At 51.7% G+C, this 21,658-nt stretch overlaps 1 protein-coding gene across 3 annotated transcripts in view; it reads left to right on the top strand.

The window, feature by feature from the left end:
* Positions 1 to 374: 374 nt before the first annotated feature.
* The window catches only part of SIN3B (SIN3 transcription regulator family member B), a 37,713-nt gene continuing 16,429 nt past the window's right edge, over positions 375 to 21,658 (top strand). For 2 of the 3 annotated variants that reach the window (XM_036847077.1, XM_036847076.1), the window contains exons 1-8: positions 375 to 511; positions 745 to 851; positions 965 to 1,018; positions 2,128 to 2,281; positions 9,174 to 9,374; positions 13,532 to 13,675; positions 20,053 to 20,175; positions 21,251 to 21,340. In XM_036847077.1, coding sequence (XP_036702972.1) covers positions 407 to 511; positions 745 to 851; positions 965 to 1,018; positions 2,128 to 2,281; positions 9,174 to 9,374; positions 13,532 to 13,675; positions 20,053 to 20,175; positions 21,251 to 21,340 — 978 coding nt within the window. In that variant the 5' untranslated portion in view covers positions 375 to 406. The remainder of the gene's footprint in view (positions 512 to 744; positions 852 to 964; positions 1,019 to 2,127; positions 2,282 to 9,173; positions 9,375 to 13,531; positions 13,676 to 20,052; positions 20,176 to 21,250; positions 21,341 to 21,658) is intronic. The other variant, XM_036847078.1, reaches the window with a different exon arrangement.

Below are 21,658 nucleotides of genomic sequence, written 5' to 3'. Positions count from 1 at the left end.
TTCACCCTGCTGCTGTAGCGCAAAGATAGCCAGAAATGACCGGTAAACGAGTGGGCGTGCCTGTGTTCCAGCAAAACTTTTACAGACACCGAAATTTGAATTTCATAGTATTTTCACGTGTCACGGAATAGTCTTCTCCGATTTTTTCCAACTTTTAAAATTGTAAAAACCATTCTGAGCTTGCTTGTGGGGCCGGACAAAAGCAGGCAGCAGCTCTTGGTTTGCCCACACGTGGTATATAAAGCGTTTTAGTAGCATTTCAGTTTTAAGAGTAAGATCGTACAGGAAACCTTCAAGAAGCCCCGCCTTCCCTGGCGTCACCAGGCCTCGCCCCCAGGGCGGGGCCAGCGCATGCGCGGCCGGGCCTCGGGCGGGGGCGGGGCGGGCCGCGGCTCCGACTTCCAACATGGCGCACGCTGGCGGCGGCGGTGGCGGCCCCGCGGGCCGGGGGCTGAGCGGCGCCCGCTGGGGTCGCTCGGGCTCTGCGGGCCACGAGAAGCTGCCGGTGCACGTAAGTGGTGGGCCAGCCCTCCCTGGGAGACCCCCGTCGTCCAGCCCCCGCAGGCCGACGCCCCCCACCGGGCCCCGCCCGGACTTCGGCCTCCCCTTCGCGCGGCCCCGGACCCCCGACTCCTCACCTCCGCCCCTCGGATGCCCGGCCCGTGCGCCTCCCGCCAGGGACCGCCGCTCCCGTCCCCTCCTCCGCCGACCGCGGCCCACCTGGACCCTCCCCCCTCCCCTCAGGTGGAGGACGCCCTCACCTACCTGGACCAGGTGAAGATCCGCTTCGGCAGCGACCCTGCCACTTACAATGGTTTCCTGGAGATCATGAAGGAGTTCAAAAGCCAGAGGTACCAGCGGGGCCCCTACCCATCCCGGGGGGCCACCCTGGGCCTCAGTCTGCCTGAGCGGGGTGGGAGCCCCCAACCCCGGCTGCCCCTCAACAGGGTGACCCCTTGTGCAGGTTGTCGAACTTCTGGGAGCCTCAGTTCCTTCTTCCAAAAAACGAGACGGAAAGGTACCCCCTTGTGGAGCTGTTGCGGGGATTCCTGGAACGAGGGCAGTGATGGGGTGCGGCGAGTGAGGCAGTCGAGCAAGCACAGAGTCGGATCCTGTCTTTACTCAAAATGTTGATTTTTTAAAAGAATTTTGTTCGCTGGGGATTTTTTAAAATTATTTTAGATTTTTTTTTGAAGCACTGCATGAAAATGTTATTTATCTTGATTGTCGAATGTTTTCGCACTCTCTTAAATCTTATCCCCAAGGTGAGTGCCTCACTTGCCTCACCCCAGTGCCAGGCCTGCTTGGAAATAATGCGCATAAAATGCTTAGTAAGGAACCTGGTACTTAGAAGGCATTTAAAACACATTAGCTGTATTCACAGGCACAGAATCAGGAGGGTTAGAGATAGACGGGGGACCTCCGGATGGATAGTGAGCTTGTTTGACAGGGGCTCGCTGACGCTTAGAGTGGGCCAGGGGTTTGCCCAGATTCACCTTAGGAGCAGGGACGGGACCAGAACTCGGTCCTTCTGACTTAGATTCTCAAGTGTCACATCCCCACTGTGCTGCTTCCCCCTCTGAGGAAATATGGCAGGGCCCGCCTGCTTTCCTTCCACAAGCATGATGCTAAGACCTTGGCCCTGACTGCAGCCCTAAGGGAGACCCTATCTCTCCCCTCAGATTCTTAGCAGCTTTCATACTTGCCGGGCCTTTGACATTTATACATTATAGTCACTTGCTGGGAACAGCTCCTGTGTCATAGTCTCCCTAATTCATATGAAATGAATCTGTCTCCCATTTAGAGGGCTTTAACCTTCTGTTACTTCTTGGAGCCCAGGACTTGCAGCTGGCTGTCCTGACATTTTCAGAACCTAGCACATGTGCTTGCAGTGTTTCGGGAGCCGTGCTGTGTACATATTCTGTGGGTTTTGCCAGGAAGGCACAGGGAGCCCAGGCCCGGTTGCCTTGGCAGTGGATCACTGTGGGCAGAATCACGCCAGTCACATTTGAGGGTGCTTCATTGTCTGTTGAGGAGCTCATGCCATGGCACGGGTAAGGGAGGAGTCGATTCTGCCTTCAGTTTGCTTCCCGAGACGCTTCTGCCCACTCTCATTCTTCGTTCCAGCATCGATACTCCTGGAGTCATCCGACGAGTGTCACAGCTCTTCCACGAACACCCTGACCTGATTGTTGGATTCAACGCTTTCCTTCCTCTCGGGTACAGAATAGACATTCCCAAGAACGGCAAGTTAAACATACAGTCGCCTCTGTCGAGCCAGGTATGCCGCTGCAGTGGTTTGAGTGATCTGGCCTTAGCACAGCCCACCGTGGTACTCAGGTATTCAGGCCGGACAGTGTAGCTCATGTATTTCACTGCTGGAAAGCTGGTGAAGAGCCGATCTTTTTCTTAAAATGCTTCTAGCAGAAATCAGAATAGATTGAAACACCTGCATAGGCAGCCTCTGCATCCCAAATTGATCCGTTTGGTGGATTTAAATCAAGAGCGGATGTGTCTGTGTGTGTCAGGGAGGCATTCTCCTGACACAGTTGTACGTCCAGTCAAAATAATCGCATCCACAGTCACGGAGGTCTTGGTTTGAGGCTCTCCCCCTGAGCTCACTAGGCAGGCCACACTTATACTTGGGCCTGTGGTCCCTCTGATCACCCTCGGTGCCACCCACAAAGTGGTGGAGATGCATGTGTGACTAGCCACGTTTATTGTTGCTGTGCTTCACTCACCCGCCAACAGGATCGTTGACTGAGCTCAGGCTTGTGGCTTTGGTCCCTTCTTTCTCGAGTGACAGGTTGCTGCCTCTTCTATCTATGCACTCCCTTCTTGTGTTTGCTCACCAGATCCCCTGAGGAAAACAAAGCCTGTTTTGAGCTAACGGTTGTCTTTTTCTCTCCTCGGCCCTGTTGCCATTTAGGGCAAAACCCTTTGCTACGGGGGTGCTGTCCAGGGCATTGTGGGGTGTTCAGCCGCATCCCTGGCCTCCACCCACTGGGCCCTCACCCAGTCAAGACAGCCAAAAATGTCTCTAGACATAGCCAAGTGTCTCCTGGGAGCAAAAATCACAGCATTGAGAAGTGCTGGTGTAAGTGAACCAGCTCTTTCAACCTCCTCCATCTCTGCCCCAGGGGTTTTTGCAGGGAAGGCAAAAATCTACTCTGGATGCATTTTGTAGGTTTCTCCTCTGATGATAAAGGAGATTGCAGTTTCCTATCAATTAGGGAGTCAGGATTTGAAAAGAGAGCAGTGAGAGGCAATGTGGCAGTGGCTGGTCCCTCTCCGAGGGGGGCTGGCACATAAATTCTGCCTTTTCTCTACACAAGGTAACCTCCACCATCAGCACGTTGTCTCATTAAAGCCGAGGAGTGCATCTCAGTTTTAAAAAGGAACTTGGAAGCCTTCGGCCACTGAATTCCAAAAGCTTCCATTTCATGTTTGCAAACGGAGCCCTGGGATCCAGAGGTAGCGCTCCTTCCTCCAGATGATAAAAGTCTTAGTGGAGATTAATCTTCAGAACAGTCATGGCTAGGGGAGAAAAGCAAGCTCGTTTGCAGGAGTGTGTGCAGGAGCACTTTGCTGAATCTGAAGTGCTGCATAAACACTGAGTGTCATTACCATCACTCGTTAAGAAAGAGCCGGAGTCCAAGACCTAAATTGCACTCCACGTGTGGAATTCGCCTTCTCAAGTCCTGTCGGAGTAACTGCTCTTGGGGCTGGATCTCCACATGAGCCTCACCTTCCCTTAAGTAGCCACAAGGCCCCTGCTGCTCCACACACAGCTTCGAGGACTACTGGAGAGATAAGGAGACCAGACCAGTCTTGTCTGCCCCTAGGCGGATTTCGTGACCGCAGGTCTATCAACTTGAAGACGGGCTTGATGAGAACTTTTCCTTGATAGCTGCCTACCAGGGCTTTATGGTCTTGCTGCAGCCTGGAAACAGCCATATGTAGGGCCCCTTCCTCAGGGGGAGAGGTACGTGCCCTTCGTTCCCTCGGGACACGTGCCGCCGACGTGGTTTCAGTCACATCCACGGAAACCTGCCATGTTTCCAGCCCTGCTTCACACCAGGCACAAACGCAATGTCCTCTCAGCTTCCTAGAGTCCTTTTCGAATCCACGGTAGCCTGAGAACTTTATAGGGCTCCCTACTCGCCAGTGCCCTGGTGATTTTTTTTTTTTAATTGGTTTTTCTAGCTTCACTATTTTGAAGTATAGCTCCGTGTGTGTGTGTGTGTGTGTGTGTGTGTTTTCCATTTTTCATCTCGTCATGTATCCTGTCAACTATCGACAAGGAGGGAATAGTTCTTAGATGCTGAGGAAGATGAATACGTCTTAGCCTGTGGGGAGCCTTCTGCGCAGGGTTTCAGCCTTGGCACCGTTGCCACTGGGGCCAGATCCTTCTTCCCTGTGGGGGCCATTCTGTGCTCTGGGGTGTTGAGCAGCATCCCCGGCCTCCACCCACCTGATAGCAGTAGCGCCCCCTCCCCCAGTATGACAACCTGAAATGTCTCTGCACATTGCCACGTGTCCCCTGGGGGGCAGAATCGCCCCAGTTGAGAACACTAAGGGGAAGATAGACATGTGCCATGATGTGGGAAGTGTGGCCAGAGAGGGGCCGGGGACCATGGCAGGAAGAACGTCCCCTTGCTGCAGCTGCAGCCTCCTGAATCAACATCTTTTTGGATCTGGTTGGCCTTAGTTGTAATGTCACCTCCTCAGAGAGCCCTCCACTCCCATCCCCAAGTCATTTTCACAGCACCCCGTTTTTGTTTTTTTGGTTTTGTTTTATTTATTTATTTATTTATGGCTGTGTTGGGTCTTCGTTTCTGTGCGAGGGCTTTCTCTAGTTGCGGCCAGTGGGGGCCACTCTTCATCGCGGTGCGCGGGCCTCTCACTATCGCGGCCTCTCTTGTTGCGGAGCATAGGCTCCAGACGCGCAGGCTCAGTAGTTGTGGCTCACGGGCCTAGTTGCTCCGCGGCATGTGGGATCTTCCCAAGACCAGGGCTCGAACCCGTGTCCCCTGCATTGGCATGCAGATTCTCAATCACTGCGCCACCAGGGAAGCCCAGCACCCCGTTTTATATACTTCAAAATAACATAGCAAAGCTAAGAAATAAAAAATCCACTGTTTCTTGTTGGTTTGCCTTCCCTGGCAGACTGAGTCCTTCAGATTAGACAGGAGGACTACGTCTGTCTTGTTCACGACTGTCCCCGTTCCGGGACATCAGAGGGACGAGACACTGGATGTCGGTGGGAAAGTGATGAATCTTGGCTGCTGGGTCTTGTTCAGGATGGACCCTGCCTCTCGGGGCCGGCCCTCTTGTGCTTGGCTGGGACGACGGCTGCTTGGGTGATAAGTAAAGAGATAAACCTTGAGGTGCAGCTTGTAATTTAGTGACCCCTTTGCATTCAAAGGGAAGCCGGCCGTCTTCCCTCCGGGAAGGGTCATTCGAAGTTCAGTCAGTTCCTGGGAGGTTGCCTCTCGTGTTTGTCTTAGTCACCCATGGAGCAGGTGTAGGCCACCTCCTCTGTGCCAGGCGCTGAGGTTTGTTCAGAGTCCTGGCTCTCAGGGCGCCTGCATGGTTGAGGTGGGGACTCAGGTGAGACACATACGGACAGATGTGAAATACAGGAGAGAGTTCAGTGCTGCAGGTGACAGACAGCAGGGGCCAGGCCTGGGGAGGTGCCGTGGGCAGAGGCTGAGTGAGGGGAGCAGGAGCCATGGCTGTGTCCCCCTGGGGAGTCTTCCTGGTGGGGACATAGAGGCCTGAGGTGGGAACGAGTGGGTGTGCCTGAGAAACAGCCAGGAAGCTGTTGGGGTCAGAACCCGAAGCAGAGAGTGTAGGAGAGAGAGCCAGGAGCGTGGGAAGCCAGGGGAGAGTTCTGGAAAGGCTGCTCTGGCTGCTGTGCCAGAATTGGACTGAGGGGGCAAGAGTGGATCTGGGAGGCTAGGGAGGGGCGTGGGAACCAGTTGAGGTGGAGGGTGGTGTGGGCCAGGGGTGGGTGTCAGTGAAAGCAAGAAACATCAGTGAGATCACCAGGGGTGATTCCGGGATGCCTGAGTCTCTGGGTGAAGGCAGCACCTGCTGGGGTGACCAGTGGGGGTGGGCCGGGGGGCTGTTCTGTGTTTGGAAAGTCCATCGGAGGCATCTCTTAAATATCCAGGTGGGGCTGTATGTGGACACTCAGATGGGCAAGTCGGCCATGTAGGGCGCTTATCAGTGTCTAGGAGGCGTTTCTAACTGTGCCTGGTTGAGGCCACCCACAGCAGGCAGAGAAGACAAAAGCCTGGATTGTTCTAGAACGTTTAGACCAAGGGTTGGCAAACTGTGCCCCAGGGAACAAAGCCAGCTTATTTTTGTATGGCTGGTCATTTTTACATCTTTCAGATTACTTAAAAATTTTTTTTAAATTGTGAAATTTACGTAACATAAAATTCATCATGACCATTTTAAAGTGTCCAATTCAGTGGCTTTTAGTGTATTCACAATGCCATGCAACCACCACTACTAATCCCAGAACGCTTCTGTGACCCCAAAAAGAAACGGTACTTCCCAATTCTGCCCCCACTCAACCAGCCCCTAGTAACCACTAATCCATTTTCTGTCTCTGTAGAGTCTCCTGTTCAGGATACTTAATATAAATGGAATCATATACTATATGTCCTTTTGTGCCTGGACTTCCTTCTCTCAGCATGTTTTCGAGGTTCATCCATGTTATACCAGAGCATCATTCCTTTTTAAGGCTATATAATATTCCACCACAGGTATGGACTGCATTTTGGTCATCCGTTCATCAGTTGATGGACAGACACGTAGGTTTTTTCCACCTTCTGGCGATTGTGAACACTGCTGCTATGAACATGCATGTACAAGGATTTGTTTGAACACCTGTCTTTGGTTCTGTTTGTGGATACCTAGGGGTGGAATTGCTCAGTCACCTGGTGACCATGTTTAACTTACTAAAGAATCGCCAGAGTGTTTGCCACAGCAATTGCACCATTACTGTCTGGCCTTTTGCCGAGCCCTGGTCTCCAGGGGTGCTTCTCCCATCTTGTCACGGTGACTCACTCCAGGGAATTGGAAGAGGCACGTGGTGCTTGAAAATGCCCCCTCGCAGTGGTGGGGAGGGAGCTCCCCACAGCCTCCTCTGAAGCAGACCTTGGCTCCGAGGCTGCTCAAGGGCTGCTCCCTTCCCCCCTGCCCCTGTCCAACTCCTTCCAGCTCCTTCTGCCACCAAGCCTGTGTACCATGACGGAACATGAGCGCAGACTTCTGTGAGCTTAAGCAAAGGTAATCAGGAACAGCGTCCCCAAAGTGTCATAGAACAAATTCTAGTGCTGGGGAGAAACGGTGCTTAGAGTTGTGACTGCTCTGGATCTCTTGTGTCTGTTTTCCTCGGCTCAGACTTCCTAGAGTTGCCTCTACACCCGCTGTCATGGGCTGAATTGTGCCCCCACCCCACCCCCAAATTCATATCTTGAAGTTCTAACCCTCAGTATTTCAGAACGGGACTGTGTTTGGAGATGGGGCCTTTACAGAGATAATTTAGGCAAAATGAGGCCATTAGGATGGACCTCAATCCAGTCTGACTGGTGTGCTTATAAGGAGAGGAAATTAGGACACAAGGAGAGACCCCAAGGATATGTGTGCACAGAGGAACGACCCTGTGAGGACACAGCGAGAAGACACCCATCTACCAGCCAGAAGGCCTCAGGAGATACCAACCCTGCTGGCACCTTGATCTTGGACTTCCAGCCTCCAGAACTTGAAGGAAAGAAACGTCTGTTGCTGAAGCTGCCCAGTCTGTGGTGTTTGTTGTGGCAGCCCCAGCGCACTAGTAGACCCACTCAGGTGCCGGCGGGTGTGCCTGGCGGAGGTGTCTCTTGTGATGACAATTATGCAGCGGTGGGCAGCAGTGTGCCCGGCGTCCCCTGGAGTTTAGGGTCAGCTGTGGGTGCCACAGGCAGTGCCAGGCGCCACAGGGGATTTTTTCCTTCATCGGTCCATCTGATCATCCCCAACAGTGGATGAAGCCCACTCTGTTCCAAGCACTGTTCCAGGCACTGAGGATATAGCATTGACCAAAATAGAATTCCTGCCCTCCTGGAGTTTGCCTTCTCATCAGGGCTGGAGAGACAATAAAATAAGTAAAATATGTTTCCTGTAGGAAGGTGATATGTGCTGTGGAGAAAAATAGAGCAAGAAAGGGGCTCAGAGTGCTGGGAGATGAGTCATTTTATTTTGGTGCAGGATGGTTCTGGAAGACTCGCTGAAAGGTGGTGTGTTAGCAAAGACCTAAAGCTGAACCGGAAGGATCCCAGCCTGCCCGAGACCCAGTCGGGGACCTGCAGGATGCCGAGGGTCGCTCCCGACAGCCCAGCCCTGGTCAGTGGCAGAGGGAGGCCGTCCTCTGGACCACACACAAAATTCCAGTTTAGAAGCATAAACATCACCTCCTTCAGGGGGTGGTCCTGTCCCACTGTGAATTAGGATTCTGACTTCCCAGGAGAGAGATGTGTGTCTTTTTTATTTTTATTTGTACTGACAGAAAAGCACATCAATGGAGAGCATGCTTAATGACTGCTCAGGGCCCATCTCTCTTCTCTCAAGTGACTTGCCCCAGGCCTAGCACCAAAAGTCCCACAGCCTTGGGCAACCTGGACAGTGGGCCCCCCTCACCTGCAGGGTCCCAGTCTCACGCCTGCTGACAGCAGGTGCTTTCACACCTGAAAACAGTCTTGCTGAAATGGGCTGGCCAGAGGTGTGGGAAGACTTTACTCTGCTCCAAAAAGGATTAAACAATCCACTCTTTGTAAATCTCTCCCGAATGCTAATTTCTCGAAGTGTATAGAGTGTGCCTCTCAGGTTCATGTTCTTTGAATCTGTTGGAAGGATCAGGCAGAGGTGAGTTCGTGAGACTCTCCCAGGAACACTCAGGCACTCAGAATGCCAAGGTGAGGTTTCTCTCTGTCTGGGCGCCCCCTCCCTGCTTCTCTCTCTCCAGGCCCCCAGAAGTAACCTTTTTCTGTGTCGACGTAAAAAACTTGGCTCCGTGCTAAGTTTTGCCTGTTCTTGCACACAGTGGCTCAGTCTGGCGTTTCTCACAATCTGTTCCCAGTGTCGGGCCCAACAATAACTCACTGTCGTCCTGTTGTCAGGAGAATTCGCACAACCACAGCGACTGTGCAGAGAACGTCAAGCAGCAGATGCTATATAAGGAGGACAAACCCCAGGTGCCCTTGGAGTCAGATTCCGTGGAATTCAACAACGCCATCAGCTACGTGAACAAGATTAAGACCCGCTTTCTAGATCACCCAGAAATCTACAGGTCATTCCTGGAGATACTGCACACTTACCAGGTAAGAAGCTGTAGGTCACGCTTCTTTGTGGGTGTTTGTGGCATCATCCAATATCAGGTGCATTGGAAACATTCAGATTTTCTAATCTGAATTCATGAAATCCTGGAAAATTCTGATTAGCTCTTTTTTTTCAGCATTAATTTTTTTTTTTTTTTTTACCGTGGTAAAATATATATAAATACAAAACTTAACCAACTTTAAGTGTACTGTTCAGCAGCATGAAGTACATTCACGTTGTTGCGCAGCCATTACCATCATCCATCTCCAGAACCTTTTCATCTTCCCAACCTGAAACTCTGTCCCCATGACACACTAACTGCCCCTTCCTCATTTCCCCCAGCTCCTGGCACCGCCCCCCCATCAGTACTTTCTGTCTCTATTAATCTGACTCCGATAGGGACCTCCCAGGAGTGGAATTGTGCAGTATTTGTCCTCCTTGCCTGGCTTGTTTCACTTAGCGTAATGCCCTCAAGGTCCATCTGTACCGTAGCATGTGTCAGAATGGCCTTCTTTTTAAGGCTGAGTAATATTCCATTGTATGGCTACACCTTATTTTCTTTATCCATTCATCCATCAGCAGGCACTTGGGTTGCTCCCACATTCTGGCTATTGTGAATAACGCTGCTGTGAACATGGGTGTACCTGTTGGAGTTCTATTTAGGTTTGATTTTGATTTGCCCCTTGAGGCACCTCTGCACCCTCAATAGGAAACACGCATTAGAGGATTAAAGAAGAACCCAAGAAGATAGTTTTCTTTTTATAAGATGTCTTAGTTATTGTTTAGACAATAGAACTACCCTTTATTTATGCTGATTACAACGGGGCTTTGTGCCAGGTGCTGGGTCGACAGGGATGAATGGTTGCTGTTGCTTGGGAGTTCAGTTTAGAGGTGGAGGAAACTTGGAAACGATTAGGGTGGATGAGAAGGATTGTGTGTAGGAGAGGTGTGTCAAGGTTGAGGGCTGCTGAGCCCAGAGCGGGTTACGGAGAGGATGCTCAGGTTGAATCTTGGCAAATCAGTCAGAACCATCAGGCGAAAGGTGGACTCTCGGTGCTGGGAATGGCCTGTGCAAAGGCCCAGGGGCCGGAACAGGCAGCTGGCTTCAGGGGACTTAGCAGGAAGTGCAGGCAGGCGGGTGGCAGGGGACATCGGTGTCATGCAAGGAGTTCGGACGTCATCCTCACCCAGACATGGAGTTTCTGATGCCTTTTATTTTTCTGAGCAGCAGAACCCACTTTTAAAAATGAAATCTTCTGCACAACCTTGATAACTGAAATAAGAACATGGAATTCTTTTTAGCGTAAATGTTTAGGATCAGATTGATAGCATTTGCTCCCTGTAAACCCACTGGAACTGTTTCAATACTCTTAACATTCGTGGGCAGTGGTGCCAGTGACATGCTTGGTCCTGTCAGCTTCATGTCCAGTGTCTGCACGGTCCTTGTATGGCATTGAGAACTTCCTGCTTCTCACAGATAAGTGGTTGCAAGTGGCAGCTGTGAACATCAGTCTGTGGGGAGGGGTGATGTTGTGATCATGGGGGTTTATGGGCTCTTCACAGATTCCGTGGGGTCACCACATCTCAGGGGCTGGAAGGATCGTCAGAGGGAAGGCCGGCAGGTATCTGTTGTGTTGATGGGAATCGGGGGGGTGGGGGGGGATGGGATGGGTTTGCTGGCGTGTAGAGAAGTTAAACTGACTTATCCAAGGTCCTAGCGAAGGGCCACAGGTTGATTTGGAGAAAACGTGAGGAAGGAAGTACGGCTCAGTATTCCCCAGCCAGAGCCACGGGGAGTTGGTTGGAAATGCAAGCTGCCTGGGCCTCCCCTCAGAGTTGCCGCCCCAGGTCCTGCCCAGCATCTGCTTTTTGAACAAGCCCCCTGGCGACTCTCAGGTTGTCTGTTTCTTCAAAAGGAGCTGGAAATCTGAATTTCTGTGTGAGTTCTTCCTGATTTTCGAACATTGTTGCAGATTTTTAAAAGACACTGTGAGGCCAAAGCAGCAGCTCTAGGGACACACGTTACTGTTTTTTATCTCTGTTGGGCCTCAAGTCAGACCTTAGCTGTGCCCCCTGCCCCCTCAGAGCCCTTTCCCTCACCTCCCTGGACCTCGGGGTTCTAACCCATAAAATGGCTATAGCGCTGGTGGTGCTGATCCCGGTTAAATGTGGTTCACCGAGGTCACTGACGCAAGCACAGTGCTTGCCTCAGGTCAGCCATGGGCAGCTGTTTCCTTTACACGACTTCGAACATATGTCGTGTGCCTGGATGAGCACAGCCAGTTCTGCCCTGACGTCCCCCAAAATGACCGTGCTTTGCAAATAAATGCTCACCAACCACAGGTCTTATGGGAAAACGGGGTCAGGGCATGAGACTCAAAAACTGTGTCAGCAACACATTAAAAAAAGATAGGCATCTACTAGAAACCGGTAGCGCTGTTGTACGCGCATTAAATGGCTAAGCATGATGTGAATATTGCAGCACATCCGGCACTTGACTTTGGAAAAGACCTGAGTGTCATGTGTAGACGTGGGTGTGGAAAGGTTGCAGCCTGCGGGTCACTGTGAGGTACCAGGAGGAGGTTTCCTAAAATGGGACGGGTTGTCCCCCCACTGGTTGTCACCACAGAGGGGGGTCAGGCAGAGTGGCTCCTAGCAGCTGAGGGAGCGATGTTGGGGGCGTGTGTATGTTGGGGGTCGTGTATTACCAGGTGGCTTGGCTCAGCCGGGTGCACTTTTCCACATTCACCCCGTGTTGCTCCTGGACAAAATCCTGCCTCAGCAAATGCAGAATCCATACCACGCTCAAATCATTCCCTAGTCCGTGTCCCAAATGGATTTGTGTTCAAAACAGGTGTTAGAGCAAAACTGACTCTCTCTGCAGGAAAATTCCCATGAGGTGCGTCCCTAGGTCAGAGGGTGTGCGCTCAGCACATGATCATAGATGGCGCCAGGCTTCCCTCTGCCGGTGGCACCAATCTTCCTTTCCGCCTTGTAATGAGAGCGCCCAGGTCCCCACACCCTCATCAGAAATCACCAGTCCTTATGCAATCTGATGAGCAAAAATGCTGCGACGCTGTTTTAACTTGTATTTCTTCAAACATCACTCAGTCTGATCACTGTTTCATCTGTATAGGGATGATTTGTATTTATTCTCTGAGCTGAATGGTCTTTGCCTGTTTTTTTCTTTGGCCTTCAAGCGTCCCGGTAACTTTGGTCAGGAGAGGGTGGAGGCAGTTTTTTCTCCCCGCAAACGGATGCTCCGTGTGCCAGGATTGGAAAGTAGCTTTCCTCAGGGTACATAGGGCCGAGGGGGGAGGGCGTGCAAAGGGCTCCCCGTTCCTTGTCTCTTCCCCCTTTGCAGCTGTGGAGGGGGGATGTCGAAGCCCTGCTGCTGTGCGCTCTGGGAGGGCCCGACACCAGCGCCTCGTGCTCTGTCACGTTCCTGGGTGTAAAGTTGACAGGGACTAACTTCTGATGGCCGACTTGAGTTGTGTTTGCTGCTTCCTGCCCTGCCGACCTGGGTCCCGTCTGGTCCTCATCTTGTTGCTTTAAGCTCCAGGTCAAGCCGTCTTCCTTCCAGAGTCTTAGTGACTCTGGGGGAACAGGTCCTTTGAGCTCTAAGTCCCTTCCCTTCCTTCTTCACCCTCTGCCCCTTCCAGACCCAGAGCTAGCTCCTCAGTCCCCTGCCCAGCAGAATGAGTCCCCTTGACCTTGGGAGGACCGTGGGTTCGCCACTGATCTTGCACTTCCCCAGCCTCTGCTCGAGGGTGCTTGAGGGCTGGGGTCAGGTCCTTCCATGACCGTCTGCTCCCACATCCCCTCCGCACTCCCAGCACAGGCCCCATCCATGGCCGGGGTTCAGGCCGCGTTGTGCAGCAGGGTCAAGACTCAAGGCTGTTCTCCAGAGCAGGGGGTGGAGGGGGGGAGTGGTTGGGGGAAGGGGGTGGGGAGTGGTTAGGGGACACCCGGAGGTGTCAGCAGGGCAGCGGGCTGGGCCCCCTCTCCTGGTGGCAGCAGTCATGGGCTCTGCCAGCCAGTTCTCTTTCGTGAGTCATCCCTCTGTCTCCTCCACAGTGGGATGCCTGAATGTCACAGCCTAGGGTGCCTCCTGGTTCCTTGGCTAACGACTCGTTTTCCCTTCCCTGAAAATCGGCAGAAGGAGCAGCTGAGCACGAAGGGCCGTCCATTCCGAGGCATGTCTGAAGAGGAGGTGTTCACCGAGGTGGCCAACCTCTTCCGCGGCCAGGAGGACCTGCTCTCCGAGTTTGGACAGTTCCTGCCCGAAGCCAAGCGGTCCCTGGTGAGTACAGAGCACCGACGCCAGTCTGGGGCCACGTTCTCAGCAGCCGGAACCACCTGCCAGTGCAGCCCCCAGGCCAGGTTTATCCACTCCCCAGACACACTGGGTTCCCTCAGAAGCCGCAGCCGGCACAGACACCCACGGGCCCCCAGTGCAGGCGCCACCTCCACGGTGAGTGGCGCAGATCCTCAAAAGGGCTTCTCTGGGCAGGCAGCAGCCAGGTGGTGAGGGCTGGTTTGGGAGGCAGAGCGTCCTCCCGTGGAGACCTGCCTGTCACCAGGTCCTTGTGGGGAGGTGCGGGAGGGGTCAGGCTCGCTGCCTACCCCCCTGGAGGCACTGGGTGGGCTGAGGCTTGGCAGTGACTCGGGGTGGGAGTGCAGAGAGCTGATAGCGGAGGAGGGGCCTGGGATGGGGAGGCTGGGGGCGCAGACTGCACTGTCAGCCTTTCTCCCTTTGCTGTGGACTGAGGCCTGCTGACCTGCCCTTTCCATTTCCTCTTTTTCTTTTTTTTTTTCCTATGAACTTACGGCTTTTAAAAAAAAAAAAAATTGAAGGAAAATTCACGTAACGTAAAAGTCACCATTTTAAAATACATTTCAGTAGCATTTAGAATATTTTAAATGTTGTGCAGCCGTCACCCCTCTCTAGTTTCAGAACATTCCCATCACCCCAAAAGGAGACCCGTCCCCGTTAGCAGTCACTCCCCATCCCCCCCTCCCTAGATTCTGGCAACCACCAATCTGCTTTCTGTCTCTATGGATTTACCTGTTCGGACATTTCATATAGATGGAATCATACAACATGTGGCCTTTGGTTGGTGTCTGGCTTCTTTCACTCAGCATCATGATCTTAAGGTTCATTCATGATGTAGCATGTGTCAGAACTTCATCCCTTCTATGGCTAAATAATAATTCCATTGTGTGGATGGACTACATTTTGTTCATCCATTCACCCATCAGTGGGCACTTGGGTTGTTGCCACCTTTCAGTCATTGTGAATCGTGCTGTGAACACGCATGTACAAGTTTTTGTTTGAACACCTGCTTTCAGTTATTTTCCATCTCTGCCTAGGAGTGGAGTTGCTGACTCATGTGGTAACTCTGTTTAACTTTTGAGGAACTGCCAAACTGTTCTCCACGGGAGCTGGACCACTTTACGTTCTCACTAGCAATATACCAGGGTTTCAGTTTTCCACATCATCACCAATGCTTGAGGTTTTCCTTTTTTAAAAAAACTTATAGCCTTTGTAGTTGTTGTGAAATAGTATCTTATTATGGTTTTGATTTGCATTTCCCTGCTGACTAATGATATTGGGCATTTCATGTGCTCATTGGCCATCTGTTTATCTTCTTTGGAGAAATGTCTATTTAAGTACTTTGCACCTTTTTTTGTCTCTGTTGCTGGGTTGTAAGAGTTCTTTATATGTTCTTGACAATAGTCCCTTATCAAATATTTTCCTCTATTCTGTAGGTTGTCTTTTCACTTTCTTGTTAGTGTTGCTGCACATCAGTTTTAAATTTTGGTCAAGTCCAATTACCTATTTTTTCTTTCGTTGCTCATGTTTTCAGTGTCAAATCTCAGAATCCATTGCTAGTTCTGAGGTCACGAAGGTTTACCTAAAGTTTTCTTTTAATACTTGTATAGTGTTAGCTCTTGTATTCAGGTTGGTATTCATTTTGAGTTAACGTTTGTATATGGTGAGGTAGGGGTCCACTTTACATGTGGCAATCCAGTTTGTTGAGGAAACTGTTCTCTTTCCATTGCATGGTCTTGGCACTCTTGTCAAAAATCAATTGACCATAGTTTTATGGGTTTATTTCTGGACTCAGTTCTAATCCATTGATCTCTATGTCTGCCCTTAGGCCAGCACCACACTGTCATGATGACTGTAGCTTTGTAGTAAGTTTGAAATCAGGAAGTGTGAGTCCCCCAACTTTGTTTTTTATCAAGATTGTTTTGGCTAGTTACGGCCCCTTGCAATTCCATATGAATTTAAAGATTGGCTTTTCCACTCCAGCAAAAAAGGCCGTTGGGATTTTGAAAATGATTGCACTGAATCTTTCAACTGTTTTGGGGAGTATTGCCATCCTAACAAGATTAATCCACAAATACACAGCATTTTTCCATTTATTTAAGTCTTTAGTTTCTTTCAGCAGCGTTTCAAAGTTTTTTTTCATTGTGTAAGTCTTGCACGCCCTTGGTTAAATGTATTTCCAAATATTTTGTTCTTTTTGTTGTTGTAAATGGACTTGTTTTCTTAATTTCATTTTTGGGTTATTCATTGCTCATGTATAGAAACAGCACTGCTTTTTTGTGTTGATTTTGTATCCTGCAACTTTGCCATATCCAGTTTATTAGCTTTGATCGTTTTCGTGGGTTCCTTAGGATTTGCTAATAGAGACAGTTTTCTTTCTTCCTTTCCAATTTGGATGCCTTTTAGTTCCCTTTCTGGCCTGATTGCTGTGATGGAGCTTCTAGTACCGTGCTGAATAGAAGTGGCGAGAGTCAGCATCCACATCTTGCTCCTCATCTCAGAGGAAAAGCTTTCCACCTTGCACCACTGAGTGTGATGTGAGCTATGGGTTTTCCGTAAGCACCCTCGAGTTGAGGAAGCTCCTTCTATTCCTAGGTTGTTGAGTGTTCTCTTTCCTCTTTTTATTCTTCCTCTTTGCCCTTGATGACAACTTGGGGTGTGAGCACACAGGAGTCCACCCTTCCCACCTTCCTGTGTCACCACCGCCTCTCCCGGGTCTGCTTCTTGAATGAAGATGCAGTGGGGGCACAGGGCTGGGGGGCAGTGGGTCTTGAAGGAAGGTGCTCGGGGGTGATAGCAGTCTGAGTTTGGATGCTGTTCAAGACTCTTAGTCGATTGGGCAGACTTCCGGTGTGCGGGTCGGGGCTTGTCCCCGTGTTCCCGTCTCTGGGACACAGAGCACCATCCCTAAGAGGAGGTTCTACCCAGAAGCACTTCCTGACTCAGAGTCAGAGAAGCTCTGTGCCCATCCTTTGGGCTGAAAACAAGTCCAGGAGCTGTAACCTGTCCTGCCCACCCGCCCGGAGCCTTGGGTGTCCCGGGGGCCTGGACAGAGCCCCGTGAGCACACAGCCTGGGCCTCCTCGGGCTCTGGGTGCTGCAGGCAGGCTTGAGCCGGCCGTGTCACCTCCCAGGCCTCGTTGCCTTCTCTCTCACATGGGACTGACCGGCCCTCCTGCTCAGGTGGGGACTGAGCTGTTGTCCTTTAAGTGCTTCTCGTGGGGCCTGGCTCATGCTCAGTGTTCCGGAAAGAGCAGCTGCGGTTGTGCTGGGAAAGTAGGCCTAGAATCCCGTCTGGTCGTCTCATCCTCTCCTCCCAGGGTCTCCCTCTGCATCTCCAGGACCAGCCAGCTGCCTGGCCTGCTGGAGGCTCTTGGGGGACACCGGGGGGGCGGGGCGGGGAGCGGTTGAAGGAAGCCCTTGTCTGGACTCCCCGGGGACAGGGAGCTCACCTCTACACTGGGCCTCTCAGCCCGGCTGCCTCCTCACGGCTCCAGGGCCCCCGAGTCCAGCCTTCTCCTCTGAGTCCATTGTCTGCCCCGCGGATCTCTCTGAACTTCAGAATCCCTACTTGGTTTTTTTCTCCCTGTTCCCAAATAAGTGTCCTTTGCAGTCCTAGCGTCATTCCCGTCTTCCTTCTCTGTTTGCTCCTGCTCATCAAAAACCCCCCTAACTGGCTCCGGGGGCCACGTGGCTGAGGAGCAGAGGGCCCTCATCATCTCCTTCCCGCTTCATGCCCTTCTTGTGTTGGCTTAGCCCAAGGTTGTGGGTGCTTGGGCCTGTGTGTCCCTGGGAGCCCAAGCTGCATGCTGTCACCCGCTGTAAAGCCCTGTGCTGCTCCCTTGTACAGTTGGTGGATAGTTTATGGGTCTCATCCTCTCGGATCTTGGCCTCAAATCTCAGCTCTGACCTTGGCGTTGGCAGCTTTTCCCCTGAACCCCATCCCCGCAGAGATGTGTGCACAGTGGCGTCCCTGGGTGGCCTTCCCAGGGCCATTGCTGTCAGAGCTTCAGGGTCCAGGGGCAGCCCACCCTCATGGCCTTGGGGAAGAAAGGCCTGGCTCTGTCCCCGGCCAGCTTTTGCTGCTGCACAGCTCACATGAACTCTTTGCAGGCCTTGGTTCCTGAGTTATCATCTTGATGGGTCAGGGTTGGGGTTGAGTAGAGCCTCTTGTCCTCTGAGGGCTGTGGTCGCAGTGCCCCCTGGTGGACACAACTTGGCATTTACCAAGTCCGACACTGCCAAAGCCCACCCTAGAAAAATAAGCATTTCTCTCAGAAAAGCACCTGCCCACAGAGTTTCTTTAAATGGCATTTGTTATCAATTCAGCAGTGTTTTTTTTAAGTGTACATTGTGTAATTAGAACTGTCTTGTACATTTTAAAAGATTTAATCAACTTTTTAAAATTACTAAAATGCTCATAATTTGTCATATAGAATGATCTTTTCATTAACTTTTAGATTTCTGTTAAAACTGCAGGAAAAAGAAACCAAAGGTGAAATTTGATACTGTCCTAATTAAACTCGACTGCTTCACCTAGATCAGAGCTTAGCAAAGTTTTTCTATAAAGGGCCAGACAGTAAGTATCTTAGGCTTTGCAGACCAGACAGTCTCTGTGGCAAAGACTCAGCTCTGCCGTGGTAGCAGGAAAGCAGCCACAGGCCCGTACGTCATCGAGTGGGCATGGCTGTGTGCCAGCGCAATTTTATATACAAACGCAAGCCGAGCCAGTCCCTATGTGAATGGTCTTTGGGGGTCTTCTGCCTCAGGCATTTGCACATTGGGACGTTTAACTGAAACAAAAGAACTGCCTGAACTGTTAGGGGAAGATCGGTGGTACTGAGCTTGCCTTGCAGCTGGGTGAGCTTAGCTGGGCGAGCAGTGGGTTACCCCCTTTCCTCCCAACCCCCCCCCCAAGTCCTACTCAGCACGTCATATCGTCACCTGTCCCCCTCCTTTAGGAATTGGTGTTTGCACCTGTTCTGGGATCTACAGCGAATACCAGTTGAGAATTATTCCCCTTTAGGTTCTTGGAGTAGCCTTGGGTCTTCGGATAACTAATCCCTCCAAAGAAGCTTAATCCTCTAAGGGACAGGTTTTGCCTGTAGTTAAACAATAGGTCTTTATTATTATTATTATGAATATAAAAATAGTACATGCGCATGAGAAAAATCAAGCATTAGTGAGAGCATCAAGTATGAAAAGTTAACTTCCCTTTTTCCTAGCCTCAGTTTCCTCAGAGTTAAGTATTTACAAGTGTCTTATGTATCTTTCCAGAAATCTCCTCTGAATGTGCAAACAAATGTTTATCCTTTTAAAAAAGATGGCGTCCCATTTGTTCTGCCCCTAGGGGTTTTTTCTGTTTGCCATAACAGTGTATCAGGTATGCCTGTCCCTAGCAGTGACACAGTGGACACAGAGACACAGAGCTAACTCATAGCTGACAGTTGCCTCTGTTTGGTTTGGATGCACCACAACTTGTTCACCCAGCCCACGCTTTGGGCTGACAGCACACCCTTCACGTAGTGTCTCTGCGTATAGGCCCTGTGGTGGGAGTGGGTGCAGGCAACGTGAACGTAGTGGGGGTGATTGCAGTGTGCCTCTCCAGCCCAGCCCTGAAGAAAAGCCATGGTCTGTTCACCTTCCCCCTGCCTGCTCTAACTTTCATACAGATGCAAATGCCGAATAGATCCTTCCAGAACCATTCTTCATAAATATTGCCAACAACCTGACCTGTTAATCAGTGCTTGGTGTAGAGCCTGGGAGGACTAGCAGTGAGCACCCCACCAAGTGATGACATTGCCCCCAAGATGCATTTTCTCATTCATAGGAAAGAATACAAACTTGGCTGGCACCCCTCCTCCCCCGCCCCAGTGACCTGGCACCGTCAGCTGCTTCCTCTTGCTGCCAGGGCCTTGCACGTTGCTGGTCCTCTCGCCTGAAATTCTTTTCCTTTCTGTGGTGCACTCGAACACACAGGCAGACACCCTGTCAGTGGTCTGCTGGGTGAGCCCCGCACGCCAAGGCCCAGCTTCAGTGTCTCCCCACTGAGCCCTCCCTCACCTGTCAGGACCCTCGCCCATCGAGGCCTGCCATGAGCCTTCTCCCAGCCTCACAGTGCGTGACTGTGGTGAGCTGGGTCTTTCCTCCAGTAAACGTGAGCATCTTGAGAGCCAGGGTCACCTCGCACTGGGACAGAGCCCCTGGCCCGTGGCAGGCAGTGCTTGCTGGGGCCATGAGCTGAGCTGCAAGTGGTTCCATGCACTAGGATACATTGAGAACCAGCACTGACGGGCCCGGCTGTGTCTCTCAAACGCTGACCACTTCCTGTGTTTGTGTCCTTAGTTCACAGGAAATGGGCCGTGCGAAATGAACAGTGTCCAAAAGAGTGAGCACGAGAAGAATCTGGAACACAGCAAAAAGCGCTCTCGGCCCTCACTCCTCCGTCCCGTGTCTGCACCAGCCAAGGTAACTGTCAGCTGTGCACATAGATGTGTGCATGCGTGGACACCCAGCAGCCTGGCCTTCTCCGTAGATGACTTGAGGAGCAATATGCAGAGACCTGGGGCATGAGGCCGAGTCCGGGCTCCAGTCCAGCTTGAAATTGACTGGCTGTGGGACCTTGAGAAGTCGACTCACCTGTGAGGTGGCCGGTCACCTGTTCCCCCTGGCTCACAAGATTGTGTGAGAAGGAGTGTCACCTCCTCTCGCAGAAACCGGATGTACTGCTCAGCCTGCTCCTTTTCACCGTCACAGCTCTTTCACAGGCAGGGCCCCTGTGTACAGTTGTGCAGGTCGGTTACTGCACAAGGTGCCCTGCTAGGGGGTGAGAGGCACTGAGGTCCAGCTCCTGTTGTTCTCATCACCTGTGATGGTGATTTTCTAATTCCATCATTCTTTATGCATTTACTAGTTGGCTTTCTACTGTAAGGAAGAGCTTTTTTTCATTTCCATTTATTTAATTATGTATATCATCATAGAGTCGGGTTATAATCTGTGACTATCACTGTTTATCTTGTTGCCTAAACCGTCCCAGACCTGGCCAGTGGGGCCCTTTGGGCTGGCTCTTGTGTCCTCTTGACACATCCCCATCATTCTTAAGGCATGTGGGAGATGGTTCTGTAGTGTCCTCGATGTCTCAGCAGAGTGGCCAAGTTCAAGTCCCCTTCCCATCACCATCACGGCCCACAGGACGAAACAGGCAGGGGAAGAGGTTTCTGATACAGTATCTAGGGGCATGTTTCCCTGGCTGTTCTTACTCTATGACAATCCCTCCTGACATCAAAAGCACTAAACTGCTGAAAGTTAGATCCCAGATTGTGGGCAGAGTGGTTGTGTGACCCTTCACTAGGTCATGGAGGCTGAGGTGGGTGGTCCTGAGAGGTTCATCCACGGGGGTCTTGGGCAGACCTCATCCAGCACCTGATGGCGGTTCCCATCAGGAGAGCTCAGCGTTGGTGATGTTATGATTCTAATAAAGATGGACACAGGGGCTGCCCGTGGGAGGCACACAGCATCCATGGCATGGAATTTCTCTCCACAGAAGAAAATGAAACTCCGTGGTACCAAAGATCTGTCCATCGCCACTGTGGGGAAGTACGGGACTCTGCAGGAGTTCTCCTTCTTTGACAAGGTGAGCGGTGGGACCATGACTTCTGGGCCTTCCCCCGTCCAGGCTGGCCTCGCCCAGCTCAGATCTGAGCAGGCAGGGTTGGGAGCAGGCGGCAGGCGGCCAGTGGTGAGCAGCGGGCAGGAGGTAGCGAAACAGGTGGGAAAGGCAGAGCTCAGAGCCCACACCAAGTTTGGGGGCACGTGTCTGCCACTCAGAAGCTGTGTGGCATCTCTAAAGCTGGGATGGTCCTGGGGCTTCTGTCCAGAGTCAATGGGCAGAGCCAGGGAGATGGCTCTGGGCACATGCTGTCTGAGCCAAAGATCACTGCACGGAGAGCAG

This window comes from Balaenoptera musculus, chromosome 3 (assembly GCF_009873245.2).
Source record: "Balaenoptera musculus isolate JJ_BM4_2016_0621 chromosome 3, mBalMus1.pri.v3, whole genome shotgun sequence".
NCBI classification, from domain to species: Eukaryota; Metazoa; Chordata; class Mammalia; order Artiodactyla; family Balaenopteridae; genus Balaenoptera; species Balaenoptera musculus.
The sequence above is the reverse complement of the archived record's forward strand: the minus strand, read 5'-3'. Positions and strand labels throughout refer to the sequence as shown.